Genomic DNA, 18,487 nt, shown 5'->3' with positions numbered 1-18,487 from the left:
TGAGTGTTTTTTGCTTTAGCATTGAGAAAATTATAATGGACTAGAATTTTATTAACGTAGATTTATCGTAGGCAAAACCTACTACGATCAAAGAAGCAATTAAACGATGGGAAGATAAAAGTGGAGAAAACTCAACCGAAGCTAAAGAAGTATCGTTGATATTTCAATGGCCCCCTATTGAGAAAATGGACTCAAATTTGGGTAATTTGGTGAACTGCGAGTGAGTATGAAATGTTTCCATCGAACCAAATTAATTTTCATTACTCGAGCAATGTTTCATTTAAAAGGAAATTATCGTTATCAACAAACATGATAGAAAAGATCACCGGTTTGGTAGGAATGAAACACTTGAAAGTTCTCTCTGTGGGCAGAAATTATATAAAATCTTTCGCTGGTTTGGTTAGTAAATTTTTGTAATATTTAGTCTTTCAAATATTGCAATAAGTACCTCGGTTTGTTAGGATAGCGTGGCAGATACGTTGGAAGAATTATGGATATCGTATAATTTCATCGAAAAACTGAAAGGTATCGATGTTTTGAAAAAGCTCAAGGTATTATACATGTCGAATAACTTAGTTAAAGAGTGGGCTGAATTTAATAAGTTGCAAGAATGCCCTTGTCTCGAGGACTTGAATTTCGTAGGTGAGATAGTCAAAAATGTTCTTGATATAGTCCGGCATATGACAGTAGAAGTAATTGCACCCCCCCCCCGCCGATCCCCCGGGACAACTTTTTTCTTAAAGAGGACATCCTAAAAGGAACATTTTAAAGCAAAATTGCCAAAAAAAAGTTGGCCCTACTTACAAAATGGCGGCCATTTTGATTGACAGGTCAGCCGAAATCGCAGATTTAGCGTTTCAACATAGGTCTTGCACGAAATTTTTCAAACATTACAAAGTAGATCGAAAGATAAGGCAAAAATTTATCACCTGTCAAAATTTCAAGTGCTAAAGTGCGTTTTTCGATTTTTGGTGAATTTTTGAAAATCAAATTTAGGCCAACAATGAGGGAAAAAATCAAAATTTTACCAAATTGATCGAGAAAGCTGAAATTTGAGATATACCTTATTTTCGACATGCCAAACCGATTGGAAACGGTTTCAACCCGTTTTGAGCAGTTCTGGAGCCTCCAGCAGATTTTTGAAACTCGAAATTCCCACAAAATTCCATCAAATTGGAGTTGTAAAGCTAAAATGTATTCTAAAAACTAATTTCAATGCGCTACGAAGTACTGCAGGTGAATTCCCAGTCGTTTTGGAGCCACCAGCGACTTTTTGAAAATTCCTGAAACCTCCAGCAGATTTTTGAAACTTTAAATTTTCACAAAATTTCATCAAATGGAGATAGAAAGCTGAAATTTTCACTACACTCCAATTTTAACTCCCTCTGAAAACGACTTCTGGTGGATTTCAAGTCATTCTAGAGCCTCCAACGACTTTTTTGAGAATTACTGGAGCCTCCAGTAGATTTTTGAAACTTGAAATTTCATCAAACTAAGATGGAAAGTCAAAATTCATTCTGCAAACTAATTTCAATACGCTACGAAGTTGACTGCTGGTGAATTTTAAGTCGTTTTGGAGCCTCCAGCAACTTTTTGAAAGGTTGTATGATGTTTTTTTGGAAAATTGAAATTTTCTAAAAGTAGCTGGAAGCTTCAAAACCATTTGAAACCACCATGTAGTTTCAAGTTTCAAAAATCTACTGGAGGCTCTCCAGTAATTTTTAAAAAAGTCGCTGGAGGCCCTAAAATGACTTGAAATCACCTGAAGTCGTCTTCAGAGGGTGGTAAAATTGGAGTGTAGAGTAAATTTCAGTTTTACATCTCCATTTGATGAAATTTTGTGAAAATTTTAAGATACAAAAATCTGCTGGAGGATCCAGTACTTTTCAAAAAAAGTCGCCGGAGGCCCTAAAATGACTCGAAACCACCTAAAGTCATCTTCAGAGGGTGTTAAAATTGGAGTCTAGAGTAAATTTCAGCTTTCCATCTCCATTCGATGAAATTTTGTGAAAATTTAAAGCTTCAAAAATCTGCTGGAGGTTTCAGGAATTTTAAAAAAGTCGCTGGAGACCCTAAAATGACTCGAAACCACCTGAAGACGTCTTCAGAGGGTGTTAAAATTGGAGTCTAGAGTAAATTTCAGCTTTACATTTCCATTTGATGAAATTTTGTGAAAATTTAAAGCTGCAAAAATCTGCTGGAGGTTTCAGGAATTTTAAAAAAGTCGCTGGAGACCCTAAAATGACTCGAAACCACCTGAAGACGTCTTCAGAGGGTGTTAAAATTTGAGTCTAGAGTAAATTTCAGCTTTACATCTCCATTTGATGAAATTTTGTGAAAATTTAAAGCTGCAAAAATCTGCTGGAGGTTTCAGGAATTTTAAAAAAGTCGCTGGAGACCCTAAAATGACTCGAAACCACCTGAAGACGTCTTCAGAGGGTGTTAAAATTGGAGTCTAGAGTAAATTTCAGCTTTACATCTCCATTTGATGAAATTTTGTGAAAATTTAAAGCTGCAAAAATCTGCTGGAGGTTTCAGGAATTTTAAAAAAGTCGCTGGAGACCCTAAAATGACTCGAAACCACCTGAAGACGTCTTCAGAGGGTGTTAAAATTGGAGTCTAGAGTAAATTTCAGCTTTACATCTCCATTTGAAGAAATTTTGTGAAAATTTAAAGTAACAAAAATGTTCTGGAGGCTCCAGTAATTTTCAAAAAAAGTCGCTGGAGGCCCTAAAATTACTTGAACCCACCTGAAGTCGTCTTCAGAGGGTGTTAAAATTGGAGTGTAGAATAAATTTCGGCTTTCCATCTTCATTTGATGAAATTTTGTGAAAATTTAAAGCTTCAAAAATCTGCTGGAGGTTTCAGGAATTTTAAAAAAGTCGCTGGACACCCTAAAATGACTCGAAACCACCTTGAAGACGTCTTCAGAGGGTGTTAAAATTTGAGTCTAGAGTAAATTTCAGCTTCATCATCTCCATTTGATGAAATTTTGTGAAAATTTAAAGTTTACAAAAATCTGCTGGAGGCTCCAGTAATTTTTGAAAATTGTCGCTGGAGGCCCTAAAATTACTTGAACTCACCTGAAGTCGTCTTCAGAGGGTGTTAAAATTGGAGTGTAGAGTAAATTTCAGCTTTCTATCTCTTCATTTGATGAAATTTTGTGAAAATTTAAAGTTTCAAAAATCTGCTGGAGGTTTCAGGAATTTTCAAAAAGTCGCTGGTGGCTCCAAAACGACTGGGAATTCACCTGCGGTACTTCGTAGCGTATTGAAATCAGTTTTTAGAATAAATTTTAGCTTTACAACTCCAATTTGATGGAATTTTGTGGGAATTTCGAGTTTCAAAAATCGGCTGGAGGCTCCAGAACTGCTCAAAACGGGTTGAAACCGTTTCCAATCGATTTGGCATGTCGAAAATAAGGTATATCCCAAATTTCAGCTTTCTAGGTCAATTTGGTAAAATTTTGATTTTTTCCCTCATTTTTTGCCTAATTTCGATTTTCAAAAATTCACCAAAAATTGAAAAACGCACTTCAGCACTTGAAATTTTGACAGGTGATGAATTTTTGCATGATCTTTCGATCTACCTTCGTAAAGTTTGAAAAAGTTCGTGCAAGTCCTATGTTAAAACGCAAAATCTGCGATTTCGGCTGACCTGTCAATCAAAATAGCCGCCATTTTGTAAGTAAGGCCAACTTTTTTTTTTGGCAAGTTTGCTTTAAAATGTTCCTTACGATGTCCCCTTTAAGAAAAAAGTTGTCCCGGAGGATCGGCGGGGCGGGGGGGTGCAATTACTCCTATTGTCATATGCCGGACTAATAGGTTTAGTCAAAAATGAAGTGTTCGAAGGACTGAATTATGATATTCTTTCAGGCAATCCTATACATGATACTTTGGAAGACGCAGAATGGAGAATAGAAGTACACAAACGTCTTCCGAATTTAAAAAAATTAGATGGCGAACCGATAGTTCCAGATCAAACATTCTAATAATCTAAATCAAATACTGTAACTGAAATTAATTTAGACAATTTATTCAATTACGATTTCACATCTCGAAATTAACGTAGCCGAGAAAATAAATACTTCGATTATGAAATCTATTCAACAAAATAAGTACAAAATGATTGTAAAAAGATGACATATTGAAATACATTTCGTAACCTAACACGATCAATAATTATCTAACACCATATCATTTATACCAAGATCGTCATTCTGCTCATCAGTTCTCTCGTACTGAGTAATTTTCAATTTATCATCCGGTTCGGGCGGAGTTTTACTCTGAGCGTAGCTATTTCCAGCCGGATCATCTAAAATCAACGTGAATGGTACTTTGCAAGCTATCACATCGTCTAATTTCTTCAAAAACTCGTTCATTTTAGATACAGTATCTGTATCAGCACTATCACTAGCCATAGAACCTTGAGTATCCAATTGCTCTTTGATATTTACAAGCAACCCTTCAACGGTTGTAAAACGACCGCCCATAGTTGCCGGACCGACTTCTAATTCCAATTCTGGAATGAATAAAGAACAAGTATCCGACTAAAAAAAAAAAACAAAAACATTAATTAGTAAGTATTCGAAATACATAACGATTCCGGTCCTAAAATAATACCAACTTTGAGCACATCTCTGGTAAAATCTTCAGCATCGGTAACAGTTACTTCTAAACGGACACCTTTTTCTTCGATACCGGTTCCAGATTTAACCTCGTTCGATCTGTATCCGCAAGTATCACAATTTGTAGCCATAATCAAAACTTCTTTAAAATATGGTATTTCTACGAACCCATAAAAACGATATTAGTACTTCAATTTTAAAGAAATCATTCAAAATGAACCAAACTGCTTACTCGTTAGCTTATTATTAACCGTACAAGGTGCGTTACAAGATGGACAGTTTGAAGGAAGCTGAAACACCTCAGTTAGTAGACTCTCGTACGTCATGGTCTCTTCCGGTGCAGTCAATACACCCGCAGTGTTTTCTTCAACTGGTTCATCGTCTAATTCTTCTCGAGTGTATATACCTAATGCATGATCTTGATCTTTGTTTCGTACAAATAGACTGGTTTCAGTACGAGGATCTCGTTCGGGTGCTTTAGGATTCGATAAGAAACAGTTACCGCTGATGTCTTCGATTATCTGTGAGAAATTACACATGTAATGTGAGAATGTTCAGATGTACGAGGTAATGGATTGAGAATACGAATATTAACCATAGTAAACGGAGTTCCGGCTTCTTTCAATTGAGATAATTTTTCAACGAATTGTTCGATTTGAGCTGCTATTTCTGGATGTTCTTTCAGACGAGCTTCTTGGTCTTGTTTTAGTCCAGCTACAGCTCGATCGACTACACCTTCAACCGTAGTTACTTCTAAAACAGAACGAACAATGTATTGGTGGAGTTTCCAGTATCGAAGAGATAAGGTGTCCAGAGATGTAGATATTAACCTCCTTTCTGAGATCCAGAAGGAATTTCGAAATCGAGTTCGGGGATTTTGACCGATGTGTGATCGGATTTCACAAGAGTACGATTCAGATCTTCGGCGTTTTCTACTTTCAGTCGAATTCGAACACCTTTCTCTTCGACTCTGCCTCCTGATTGAATTTCGTTGTTTTGGTAACCACAGTGTTCGCAATCGAAGGACATTAGGATGACATCTTTATAAAATGGGATCTTTGTCAACAGCATACGAGTCATACCCTAAAAATATGGTGAATTTGAGATAGATTGAGCAACTGGTGGAAACTAGAGGAGGAAATCGTGACTTACATTTTCACCGCAATTCACGCAGTAGCTTTCGATGCAGGTGGTTTCTGGATCTGGATCATCGGCGTTGAGGTTTCGAAATATAGCGTTACTTGTACTGCCCATTTTGATGGAATATAATTTATTTAAAGATTAAATATCTCAAAAAGTATTCTTCTTCGAAATTTTAAATTTTGAGGATTAGTGATAAGAAAAGGTAAACAAGAAAGCGTGGACAATGACGTCATCTTTACTGCTGGCAATTATACTGGCAATCTGGCAGCACTGATTAGCGGTCTTTTTATCTATTTTTTAAGGCACTTTAGCTTCACTCAGATAAAATCGGGCGGCCATCTTTGGTGCAAAATAACAATTGAATTTCATGAAACGTCACAGTGACGTCACTTCACGGACAGCTATTCTGTGCTGTGATTGGCTGAAATCATTCATTTTGCACCAAAGATGGCCGACCGATTTCATCTGAGTGAAGCTCTCCATTTATCTATTTGAATTGAATTATTCATAATTGCTACTGAAAATTGATCAATGGATTAGAATTACTTCTGAAATTCCGAATAAGGCTTTTGACGTATTGCGGGTTGCATATCGGTTTGCCTGAACTTTATCGGTTTGGTGGGCATTCTTATCAGTGAGTATCAAAATTTCATATTTTGAGCAATTTTCACAAGGTGTTTTTGAAATGTATAGCTTTTATTTAGTTTTTTCTTCAATTTTAAACACTGTTAAATCCTGTAATGGAAAAAGATCCTCTCTTCGTCGAGTTTTAAAGAAGTTGACAAAACGTCTTTGAACCTCGACAAAGAGCGGATCTTTTTCCATCACAGGATTCAACAGTGTTTAAAATTGAAGAAAAAACTAAATAAAAACTATAAATTTCAAAAACACCTTGTGAAAATTGCTCAAAATATGAAATTTTGATACTCACTGATAAGCATGCCCACCAAACCGATAAAGTTCAGGCAAACCGATATGCAACCCGCAATACTGAAATACCAGGCACTGGAGTACGGTTGACAGCGTTTATAGCGTGCTAGGCTAGTGTACATCCAGTATTAGCTCAGTCGGAGAGTAGTTTAAAACACCAGTACTGCACTCAGAGAGCTACAGATTTTATTCATTTTACCTTTGAGACTCAAATAAAACTCAGGGTTTACGTGGGAGATGAAATATAATATACATACAATATCACAGGTGAAAATTCTATGTATACAATTTATCTTCGATGGATTCTTAATAATTAATTTAATTCGCAGGTATTTTCTATACAATATTTAGCCTATGGAAATAGGTAACATTTCGATGAGAAAGATTTATTTTTATTCTTTATTCGATGAATTTTAAGAGAAGTCGAAGACATACAAATCATACAACTGAAGCTGTAGGTAGATAGCTGCTTTGGATGCTGTGCCACCGAGTATATAAACACTCGGCGACACAGCTAATCTGCGAGTAGCAGAAATAGCGTAGTTTAGCCGATCGAGTCGGAGCACCGGGCGTTACCACTTCATTGCCCCGTCGAAACACAGTGTGGCAACACTGCGAATCGACAAGCACAACTTCGTGGTAGCCCGGTGCCCCTCGGACGAAGCCCAAAAAATTCCAGCACGCTGGCTTTTTTCGGCTTCGTTCGACTGGCTGCACTGTCGCTGATCAAAATATTTACTTTTGACAAAATGGCTTGTTTCTGTGTTTCGACTTCTCTTTACATTAAAAAATGGTTTAAAACGAACTAATTAAAACCTTAAAACTAATTTAAAAACTTGATTAAAACGTAACAATATGAATAGTTTAAAACTTTCAAACGGTTAAAACAACACCGTAGTGTTTTTATATACTTTTATCGGGAGAAGCCCGTTACTTTATGATCGATCACCGATCTTCATTTACATTTCAAAGGAAAAAGAACAACAATATAAGGTAAGAGCAATATAATTACTAGTTTATTTCTAATAAATACTAATGTCGAACAACTGCTTCGACTGCTTGAACGCTTTTTATTTTATTTCGTAGATACTAATAATTTTTCTTTTCTATTTACATTTCAGATTTCGAAGATCGAACGAAGAATACAACAATCGGCCGCCATGTTTTTGCTCGGTGATTCACCGGTACTTAATTTCAACACCATTTCCAAATTTGGATTTTATCTCGATGTAAGTATTTTTGATGAGCGTATGAATAAATTAAATTTCGAAGAAATTTCGTCGTTACTTTTATTTTCTAATTTTGTTCGTAGATATGAAGATTCAAATTTGTGACTAGAATATCGTTTAGTTTGCCCCGAGGCATTTTGTATTTATTCGGTGATAGCGAATTACCCATGACAGGTGAGTTCCGTTTTTGAAAATTGATTTGTCTTCGAATTATTAATTTTTTTCTGCCCTTCGTAGGCTGTTTCGATAAATTTCCACGATGATACCGTTCGGTTCGAGATGATTTGTTTAACACGTTCGCCAAATTTGGATGATAGAAAAAGAGTGGCCATGTTGCCAGCGTAATCGTTCGATGCTTTTACTACTTGGATTCATCAATACGACATAGGTAATTTGTTTTCCTATAATTTTGATTTTATTCGACGAGTTTAATTTTGGATTTTTCGTAGTACGAGAACTTTTTGCGCTGAAGGCGCTTTTGGAAAAACTATCCGAACAGATGAAATACGACTTTACACGATAATTTTATTTTGATTTACCGAGCTAGTATGTTGGAAGCTGGATACTTTGATGACAGGTAATTATCTTTTCATTTTTTCCATCTTTGTTGCGTTATTTTTCAATCTGTCGTTCTACGTAGGTGTTTTATCGCATGGAATTGCTCGTTCGTTGACCGGTGTTGATTGTTATTCTTTGTCGTTGGTGTTGTTGGAAACGGTTTCTTCGGCTTTGCTGTTCGGTATCTTCGATGATCTTCGGTGGTACGTATCTGTGAAATTTTAAATTCGGATTACTTTTCGTCGTATTTTTTATTTTTCATTTTATTTTCCCTATTTCGTCGTATCAATTTTGAATTTGGATTTTTGCACGTAAAATTTTTCTTTTCCGAACACTTGCCCCATATTTCTTAATGGATACTGCTGACTTATTTTGAAAATGTGACGTTATTTTCAATCCACTAAATTTTTGATTTTAATTTTGATTTGTAATTTAATTTTTCTGTTTTCACAGGTACTTTCGGTCTCAAGTGTTCGGTGAATTTTTCAAAATTGGATAGATTTTTGTTCGTCGATTTGTTCGTTTCTTACTTCCTGCGTTTGCTGAACAGGTATGCTATTTTTCCGAAGTGTGTTTTAAATTTTTAATTTCAATTCTGTATTTTTATTTTTTGATTAAAAAAAAATTCGATGTTTTGTTATCGTAGGTAAGAATGACTTTTCCTTGACTACTTTGGTGACGGTTTAGACTAAGGATGGACATACACGTTGACGGATAATGGATTTGGATTTTTTGCCCCTTGAATTTACTCGCACTTACTGTGATGGTGTTCTTACTTTTGGAATGCGCAATTTGGAATTTTGAATTTGTTTTGGCGACACCACTGGCATTCATTGCCTCTACCACTACGAATTTGCTGAATGTGCTCTGGCTGCTGGAATTTGCCAGTTTTATTTCGACGACTATGTATGGCTGTTGATTTTTCGTAGGGCTTATCCTCGACAAATTTATCGAGTCGACAATTTATCGAGTCGATAACATCCATTTTTTCGTCGTATCGTGGTCGATAAATTTATCGACTATCGAGTCGATAATCGATAGGTACTTTCGTGATTTCGCGTGATTTTTCTATTTCGATGATTTTTACGTATTTTGAGAAATTTTTTCTTGTTCGATGAATTGATTTTTTCGAGATTACATTTTAATAGGCTGGAGGGGTGATAAATTTTCCAAAATTTCAGTAAACTAAATAGTGGTATACACCAATTCAACAACGACGTTTTATTTTTTAAAAATCGATTTTTGACGATAAAAATTTTTGAAAAATATTTTCTGGACTAATTTTTCGCGACGAATCCGAATTTTTTGTTTGTTTTCTACTTTATTCGATGGTTTAAAATTTATTATTAGTTTCGCGTTCTTTCCGGTGTTTTAATTCGAAGAAATTCTAAAATTGTACTCTTACCTTTAGTTTGGACTATCCGGTGACCAGTTTTTGTCGGCTTCGAGGTTCTGGACGATATAGGAGATATATTCAAACTCGGGTACTAATTTCCCATCGGTTTGTACGAAGTATGGTCTTCGAGGTCCATACATTTCTGTGAGTCTTCTGATTTGATTCGAAACACGAATTCTTTTTGTCTGGTCGCGCTCCGATAATCGTTTAAAGTAATGATTGATTTCCGAAATGGCGATTTGGCCGGAGACTTTGGCGGTGGAGTACGAGGAGATTTTGGTTTCGGTGAATTCTTTCGAGGAGATTTTGGCTTTGGCGATGACATCGGTTCATAGTCGAGCTCGTCTGGACTGTCTGGAAAATCCATCGATTCGCCACGTTCAGCGAGTAATAACATTTCTTCTTGTTCTTCGGTAGGTTCGAAAAATGGTTCGTTACTTTCAGCCCTCATAAAGGCTTCGAGCTCCTCAGCCATGCTTTCACGAATATTTCGAAGATAGGTATGATATTTCGAAGATTCGACGGTTTATTTCGAAGCAGGTAACACAAAACAGCAGTTTATTTCGAACAAGAAATTTATACGGCGATGTCGAAATTAATTCGTAGATATATTTTCTCACAAAAAAAACAAAAAAAAACCTCCAAAACTAAAACACTCTGCTACACGATGCTATGCACGCTAGAAGGTAGTACGACCGTACACAACCGAGAAACGTTAAACGAATGATGCGTTGCCGCATCTCGATATCAGCCGTGCCTCGTTCGTTTGCTCGGTTATTGTTCGAGTAGGTCGTTGATGGGGGAAAGTTTCGATAGCTAGGTACCTATCTGGTTCATTTCTGTAGCGTTTTTCTTTTGTCTAATTTATTTCTACCTTCGCTATCAATTATTTCAACGATATTTTTAGGCAATTGAAAGGAATATTTTATGGTAATCTTCGCTGGTGAGCTCTTGCTCTTCGATTTTACGTAGCAAGTCGCTGGTTGGTTTTTCCGACGATGCTATTACCCCGAAGGCAATGTCAGATAATTTTTCTTCGCCTATTTTGTCTGCTACGAGTTGGAATTGGTGCATTTTATCGATAGATTTTATGTGTAGGGCAATGCATACCATTTGAACTTGTTTGGAAATTTTTTTCTTTTTATTTTCTTGCAAAATTTTGGCTTTTTCTTGCTGTCTCTGCTTTCTGACTAATTTTCTTGACTCCCTTAACCTATTTAGTTGGTCTTGGAGCCATTCATCGCCCTGTTTCGTAGGTAATTTCTTTGTAAATTTGCCAGTTTTTAAAAATTCTTGTCTCTGTTTTATTTCTTGATTTTCCAATTCGCTATATCTTTCGCTTATCTCTTTTAATCTTCTTTCTTCATTTTCTAGCATTTTGTATACTGCCTCTTCGTCGCCTTTTCTTTTTTTCTCGTCTAAAATTGCCTTTTGGGCTGTGATACGTTCGTGGAATGGTCGATCGTCCCATGGGGATTTGTACCTAGCTTCGTCTTGCAAAATTCTTAGCTGTTCTTTAGATAGGTAGGGTGTCATTTGCCTAATGTTTGATATAGGCTTATCATCCGAGTTCAAATTCTTGTAGTCTGCTAGTCGGTAGCAGTTGGTCTCAATTTGCTTCGTTATTATATATGGACCTTTTCTTTTTGGAAATAGTTTTTTATTTAAATATTTTGGTCCAGATGATTGATTGTGATTTTGCAGCATGACTAGGTCCCCGATTTGGACTCTTTTTTCTGGATCATCATTTTTATTAAATTCTTTTTCGTCGTGAACAATTTTTTCAAAATTTTTTAATCGAATAAATTTGTTAATTTTTTCCATTTTTTCCTCAGGCTCTTCAACTAATATATCGACCAATTCATCGTCGTACACAGCCGCCTTTGCTAATCTGTCTGCTAAGAAATTTGCATAATCATAGCCATGCCCCTCAACGTATTTGATTTCAATTTCTTCGAATTCTTTTTTAAGTAGGTATATCATTTCAAGTAGGTCTCTGTTGGCTATTTCTTTTCCAGCCACTTTCCAGTTCTTTTCTTTGTACTTTTGGACCCTACTTATCGTTTCGATGGCGTATTTAGAGTCTGTGTATATTTCGAGTCGACGATATTTTGTTTTTTGTAAAATTAATCTCATTGTTTCTTGAATTGCCACCAACTCAGCAATATTGTTCGTATATTTAGGCATATTTTTTAATTTTTGACTAATATTCTTTTTTCCGTAAGGTCGTAGAATTATTCCAATGCCTGCTACAGCATCATCTTCACCATTCCTGGTGCATGCCCCATCCACATACACTGTTACCAACTCCTTATCGAGCAATAAATCTTTGTGAGATATTTCTGATTTTTCTGCCTCTTCCAAAGTGATGTAATCTTTGTCTTTAATTAATTTGTTTCTTATTTTAATTAATTCTTCGTCGATATTTATTTCATTTATAGGAAATAGAGCTGATGGAGGCTCATCGTTCCTGAGGCCCATAATTTCGTTCGGTGAGAATTTAAACTCTGTTGGTCGATTATTCATTGCTCGTTCGGCATCAGCTACGTATTGGTGCCATCCTTCATGGGAGTAGGTACCTTCTTTTTCTGGATGGTTCAATGCTAGGCGTAGCAGGGTACCTAGTTCTCTCATTGTCCTTTCACACGAATTTGCAGGAGCATTATATGGTGCAATATGAGTTGCTCGAACTCCATATTTTTTACAGGCAGTTTTCCATTCGTCCGAACCAAATTGGGGCCCATTATCGGTTGTTATGGTCTCCAATTTATGTCCCCATTTCTCCAAATCTGCTTTGATACGCATAAGTAGGTCTACACATCGTTGGGTCGTCGAATCGTCGGCTATATGGAACCAGGTGTAATGAGAAAAAATTTCTTTTCCAACGATGATGGACTTTGGACCATTTTCTTTACTAGGCAGGGGCCCAAAAATGTCCATGGTCACCAATTGACCTATTTCTTTCGCAGTTATTTTATTATAGGTAGGATGTTTTTTGTACCCATATACCTTGTTTTGCTTACACAAAATACAGGCATTCGTGATATTTTGAATATGTTTCGCAGAATTTGGATAATAGTATGTTCGATTGAATATTGTTTCAAGCCTCTTTGCCCCAAGATGTCCATAAAATTCGTGTAGGTAAGTAGTAATTTCGAAGAGTAGGTCATCAGGAAGCCTAATTAAATTTAAATTTTTTAATTTTCTGTACAAAATTCCATTTTCTACGATGTATCTTGATTTTAAATTTGCCATTTTTTTCTCTATTGCTTTTGGTCCTCTTAATTTTGTTTTTTCGTCGACTTCTTTATATACAATCATTCTTTTTATTTTTCTAAGCTGGTCATCTTTGTCTTGCATCGTTTCCATATTTAAAATTGCATTTGTCAATTGCTCACTTGGGTCTTTTCTTGTAAATTGTTTGTGTTCGATGAAATTTACATCCATTTTAATTTCGGGGGGCATAGCTTCGAAATATTTCTTTTTATCTTTTTTTATTTCGTAAAAAATGTTGAACGAATTTAAAATTGTAATCCAATACGCTGCTTTCAAATGGATTTGAGCTACATCTCGCAACTTAGCGATAGGAGTTTTTATCGATTCTGGAACCATTAATTTTTTGCCAATTAACCACATTTGGGCTTTTTTCAATACTGTAACTAGGGCTAAAACCCTTTTTTCGATGTAGGTGTAATTTTTTTGATGTTTTTTAAGTGTTGCACTTATAAATAAAATTACATTGTCGTTTTTGTCGTCGTCTTGTTGATAAATTACACCATTTACAGTATCCATGTCACTGGTAATTTCGATGAAAAATTCTCTCTTGGGGTCTGGAGACACCAATTCAAATTCTTTACAATATTCTTCGTATAAAATATTAAATGCGTCGATGTGTTCTTGAGTCCATTCGAAATTTTTTCCTCCATCGAGCAATAATTTTGTAAGTGGTCGAATAATTGTTTGGAAATTTTTGATGAATTTGGAATATAGGATGGTCAACCCTATCAACTGCTGTACCTGTCGAACATTTTTCAATACGACTCCATTTTTCTTCTTCTGCCAGTGTTTGTTTTTGAATTTTTCCAATTTTTTTAATTTATCTTGTTGTTTTCCAATTTTATTTTTATTTAATACGTGACCTAAATGGTCAATTTTTGTTTGAAATAATTTCGTTTTCTTTGCATTTAGGGTCAATCCTGCTTTGTCTATTTGTTCCAAAAATTGTACTATTGATTTTAAATGATCTTCGAAGGTTTTACTTTTTATTTTAGCATCGTCGACGTATATATCTAGCCCCAAGATATCCTGAATAGCTGTCCTTAACATACGTATGAAGCAGGCTGCTGCTGTTTTGACCCCAAAGGGCATTACAGTCCATTCGTAGACACGTCCTTCATATTTGAAAGCGGTATACTTCCAAAAATCAGGGTGTAAAAGCATTTGGTGGTATCCTGCTGCAAAATCAAAAACAGATACCCATTGCACTCCATGATTATCGTGTACAATTCGTTCCATAGTGGAGGCTTCTTCTTGGTCGTCGATTAAAATTTTATTTAAATGTGGGGGGTCTAAACATATACGTAGGCTTCCATCTGATTTTTCTCTGGCCAGCATATTATTCAAATATTTGGACTCTGATGGTCTGACATGTCCAAGTTTAATTAATTTTTGAAATTCTTTATCGAGTTGTTCTTTTTGGTGTTGACTAGGTTTGTAATTCCTAGCTACCCATTCTTCAGCATCAGGATCGATAGAAAATTCGAATTTGTATTGTTTGCCATTGTACTGCCCAATTTGACTTCGCCAAAGATGTTTAAATGGAATTATTTCGTCGATAACTTTCCATTGTTGCTCTGGTTCTAAATTTGTTTTTCGTAGGTTATTTAAAATAATTGAAAAATTTTCATCGATGGATTTATCTTCAAAAGTTTTATTATAAAATACATTTAATTCTTGAATTACAGTTTCAATTTTACAAACACGTACATGGTGAATAAAATGGAGGTTGTCTTTTAGGAAATTCACATATTCTTTTTGACCAGGAATTTTTGTACATTTTGCTCGCTGTTTTCTGAACTGCAGATCGATATACTCCTCCATTATAGTTTCTCTTCCTACCAAAAATCCACAAGGTAATCTTCGAACGATATAAAATGGAATCTCCATGTCTACTTTTCCAAATTTCATTTTTATTTTTACAATGTATGGGAGGGTACCTTCGCTCATCCCATTGGCGACTCGAACGATAATTTTATTTTTTGGTGTTGCGTAGGTGACTGAATTTTTATGTCTACGTTCAATTTTTTTCAATAATCTTTCACTTATTAGATTAATTTCTGCACCACTATCCAATAGTCCATAGTAATCTTCTTTTTCAATCCCAAAATTAATGCAAGATGTATTTTTTTCTTTTACAGGTGGCGGCAGTGGTATTACTGGATGGACATCTTTTTTTACTTCAATTTTTGGCCAACGTTTTGCTGGGTACTCGATGGCGAAGATTTGCTTAATTTCCGGAGGTGAGACATTTATTTTATCGTTCCTACCTATTTCTTGATGTTTTGCTATAGGCTTTTCTTCTTTTTTCAGGTGCGGATCGAGTGAATTCATCCAATCAGCGAAGGAGAAATTTGGTTTTGCAGATTCGAAGGCATTACTGCTGGATGGTATACTATTTTTGTAAAAATTTTCGTTGTTATTTTTATTATTTTTCGCTTGTACTTTTGCATCCCTGTTTTGCTTTGCTTGTTGTTCGTATATTCGTAATTTCGCGTACCAATTTGACCAAAAGTCAGTGGCCTTTGGGTCAATTTTATCGATGCACTTAATTTTATCGTTTTTCAAGCCTTTGTTATCGATCTGCATCGCCACTTTTATCGTATCTCGATCGCTCGCGATTTGCTTATCTTTTTCGTCGATACTACTTTTTATTCGATTTTTGGAATTTGCCAAGCTGGTTTTATTGCTGGCGATTTCTTCTCTTTTCTTCTCCATCCAGGCAGTTTTCCATTTTATTTTGCGCAATTTTGGGTTGGTATGCGTGTCTAAATTTGTCGTAGGTAGGGTTTTTGGATCTTGCTTATCATTTGTGTCGACCCGATTTTCTATGTATCGAGTAGAAGTAGGTGAAAAATTGTTTTGTTTTTTCGATGTTCTGTTTTTGTTGTTGTTTTCTGCAGACTTTTTCAATTCATAAACCTCCTCAAATATCCAACGGCCGGTATCTCCTGAATTTAGTCGTTGAACTGCGCTTGTAAGCATTCGGAGAGCGGTTTTCTGGAAACTAGGGATTACTGGGGGTTTTCTAGTCTTGTGGTATCGTTGGAAACGATCACAATGGACTCGAACGTTCCCTCTGTCTGTTAAAATTTGCCTATACTTCGTTTTGTCGATGAATAAATCAGCAATTCGGGTGATTAAATTTGTATTTGTCATTTTTGTAATTTTTTTATAAATTTCGATAAAAGTTAAATATCTTCGGAGGCTTTTTGCATTTTTTCGACCTCGTACATAGGGCAGGAGGATCGGGAAAATTACACAAATTTGTTTTGCTCCTTTTTCTTTTATGTATTCAATCGTTTTTCGAAGATAAAACTCAACAAAGTGAAAATCAATGTCACGTTCATTGAGCTCATTTTCTCCAATTGACAAAATTACATTTTCTCTAAATTCCGGTATTTTCTTGATTTGGTCGTAGTGTTCGGTGATCGATCGATTGTTATATAAACGCCCATTTACTAGGCCTTCTCCCAATATGTCATAAATTTTTTTATCGATTTTGATAGTCCGGATTTCCCCCCTCGTTGCAGATATTTCTGCACACATCGTCACTTGGCGTTTTTTGGGTCAGTTTTCTGCCCCTCTGACTTTTCATCTCGGGGTGGCGGGGGGTTTCCTTGATGATTTCTTTGATCGTAGTATCTGTTGCGGTTCCAGCGATAATTTGGATCATAGTTTCTCCCTTGGTATCTTGGGTTCCTTTCCTCTTCGTGATTCTGCTGCCTATCTTCTTTTTGTTCATAGTTTTTACTTCTATCTTCATAATTTTTACTTCTGTCTTCCCTATTGTCTTGGTATCTACGGTCTCTGTTATGCGGTTCTTCTCGACGATAATCTCTTCTTTCGTAATTGTTTCGTCGATAATTCTCCCTATCGTGGTATCGGTAATTAATATTTATTTTTGACTGGTCTTCTTCTTCGTCCCAAGTTATGGTCATGTCGTCCGTGTCCATGTTTTTGACAGTCTCTAACTTAGCCATAATTGAGTCTTTATTGGTCAGTCCTTCGCTATTGGTTTGCTGTTTAATGCACTTAGGGAATTTTTTATACACCTTGGAGATAATCAATTTTTCTCTGGTATCGGTTTTTAACAAGGTGTCGTACCAATTAGAGATGTATTCGATGAAATCGATAATTTTTGTAATGTGTCTTGGGATTTCTTTTTCAAAAGCCATTACAGCTGCACTTTTCACATTATCGTCCCAAAAAATATCTAAGAAGTATTCTTGTAATTCTTCAAAAGTCTTGGCTTTTTGGACTTTTTCGTTCCAGGCAGTTGATTCGATTTTCACACACGAAGCTAGCAGCATTCTTCGATTATCTGGATCGATATTTTGAGTTACCGCCGGTGTTGTAAATTGAGCCAAAAATTTGTGTGGGAAAAATCTATTTTTTTGCTCAAAATTAGACACATTTTTGTAGAATAAATCGATGAAAATTTTATCTGATCCGCTAGCTGGAACTGTAGCCACTTGTACGTTCTTCATCGTATTATTTAAAGCCATCTTCGCTCCTTCAACAATTGTTTTAACGTTTGCATCGACTATGCCCATAAATTTGTCGTGTGCATCTGATTCAATTTTATCCAGGCTATCTTCCATATTCAATTTTAATTGATCGAAATAAATTTTAATATCTTTTTTCACGTCTGCATTCAGAAGGGCAACTATTTCGGTTTTTATTTCTTCTTTTAGCGCTTCTTTAAGTTCTTCTTTTACTAGATTTTTTAATTCTTCTTTTAATTCGGATTTTATATCGTTTTTTAATTCGGATTTTGCTAGACCTAAGTCATTTTGTAATTTATTTTCTAATTCGTTGAGATTTTCTTGAGTAATCATTTTGATCTTTCTTTTTCTAGGTTTGGTTACTTTTGGAATTGGTGGTGGAGCAATTCGATTACGAAGTTTAATACCCTGAGGAAATACTCGCGCTGGTGATGAAGATTTTACTGTTGTTTTAGGTATTTTGAAGATTTTTTGTAATTTTATTTTTTGAAAAAATACAACTGAGAGTTCGTGGATTTTATTTTTATTTTATTTTGATTCGTAGTAGCGGCTGACGAGTCGCATTTATTTTTTATTTTAATACTGGATTCGATGGTTTATTTTTTGAACAATTTTTTAGAAAAAATAATGCTCAAATTTTTCGAAGATAAATTTTTTCAAGCACGAGTCAGGCGCCAATGAAATACCAGGCACTGGAGTACGGTTGACAGCGTTTATAGCGTGCTAGGCTAGTGTACATCCAGTATTAGCTCAGTCGGAGAGTAGTTTAAAACACCAGTACTGCACTCAGAGAGCTACAGATTTTATTCATTTTACCTTT

The 18,487-nt window shown here is 35.6% G+C and overlaps 2 protein-coding genes and 2 long non-coding RNA genes across 7 annotated transcripts; 3 read left to right on the top strand and 1 right to left on the bottom strand.

Annotated features, from left to right (window-relative positions):
* Positions 1–70: 70 nt before the first annotated feature.
* Positions 71–4,360, top strand: LOC135846858 (dynein axonemal light chain 1-like). Of its 2 annotated transcripts, XM_065366204.1 has the most exons (4): positions 71–220; positions 288–399; positions 462–642; positions 3,876–4,360. In XM_065366204.1, exons 1-4 carry the CDS (start codon positions 186–188, stop codon positions 3,989–3,991), a joined length of 444 nt encoding a protein of 147 aa, XP_065222276.1. In that variant the 5' UTR covers positions 71–185; the 3' UTR covers positions 3,992–4,360. The 2 variants fall into 2 exon arrangements, with proteins under 2 accessions (XP_065222276.1, XP_065222275.1); XM_065366203.1 differs by having other exon boundaries at positions 71–399.
* Zpr1 (zinc finger protein Zpr1) lies at positions 4,085–5,964 on the bottom strand. The gene is made up of 6 exons (XM_065366197.1): positions 5,780–5,964; positions 5,458–5,710; positions 5,223–5,380; positions 4,860–5,148; positions 4,627–4,787; positions 4,085–4,549 (listed from the first exon to the last, which is right to left on the bottom strand). The coding sequence occupies exons 1-6, from the start codon at positions 5,879–5,881 to the stop codon at positions 4,175–4,177; spliced, it is 1,338 nt and encodes a 445-aa protein (XP_065222269.1). The 5' UTR covers positions 5,882–5,964; the 3' UTR covers positions 4,085–4,174.
* Positions 5,965–7,108: 1,144 nt separating this feature from the next.
* Positions 7,109–8,500, top strand: LOC135846861 (uncharacterized). Of its 2 annotated transcripts, XR_010559027.1 has the most exons (4): positions 7,109–7,693; positions 7,822–7,929; positions 8,013–8,103; positions 8,167–8,500. It is a non-coding gene; the product is annotated as an uncharacterized LOC135846861 (long non-coding RNA). The 2 variants fall into 2 exon arrangements; XR_010559026.1 differs by having other exon boundaries at positions 8,013–8,500.
* A 7-nt stretch (positions 8,501–8,507) lies between these two features.
* Positions 8,508–18,180, top strand: LOC135846859 (uncharacterized). Of its 2 annotated transcripts, XR_010559025.1 has the most exons (4): positions 8,508–8,690; positions 8,941–9,037; positions 15,301–15,549; positions 18,021–18,180. It is a non-coding gene; the product is annotated as an uncharacterized LOC135846859 (long non-coding RNA). The 2 variants fall into 2 exon arrangements; XR_010559024.1 differs by having other exon boundaries at positions 15,301–18,180.
* Positions 18,181–18,487: the final 307 nt, after the last annotated feature.

Source organism: Planococcus citri, chromosome 5 (assembly GCF_950023065.1).
Source record: "Planococcus citri chromosome 5, ihPlaCitr1.1, whole genome shotgun sequence".
Lineage (NCBI taxonomy): Eukaryota > Metazoa > Arthropoda > Insecta > Hemiptera > Pseudococcidae > Planococcus > Planococcus citri.
The sequence above is the reverse complement of the archived record's forward strand: the minus strand, read 5'-3'. Positions and strand labels throughout refer to the sequence as shown.

Bases quoted from the DNA above. Each gene is read 5' to 3' on its own strand.
- LOC135846858 (XM_065366203.1), top strand. From the start codon at position 232: ATGTTTCCATCGAACCAAATTAATTTTCATTACTCGAGCAATGTTTCA. The intron at 400-461 runs GTTAGTAAATTT...TCGGTTTGTTAG, and splicing joins TAAAATCTTTCGCTGGTTTG to GATAGCGTGGCAGATACGTT. The intron at 643-3,875 runs GTGAGATAGTCA...ATATTCTTTCAG, and splicing joins CGAGGACTTGAATTTCGTAG to GCAATCCTATACATGATACT.
- Zpr1 (XM_065366197.1), bottom strand. From the start codon at position 5,881: ATGGGCAGTACAAGTAACGCTATATTTCGAAACCTCAACGCCGATGAT. The intron at 5,381-5,457 runs GTTAATATCTAC...GTTCTGTTTTAG, and splicing joins TTCTGGATCTCAGAAAGGAG to AAGTAACTACGGTTGAAGGT. The intron at 5,149-5,222 runs GTTAATATTCGT...AATTTCTCACAG, and splicing joins CCGGAACTCCGTTTACTATG to ATAATCGAAGACATCAGCGG.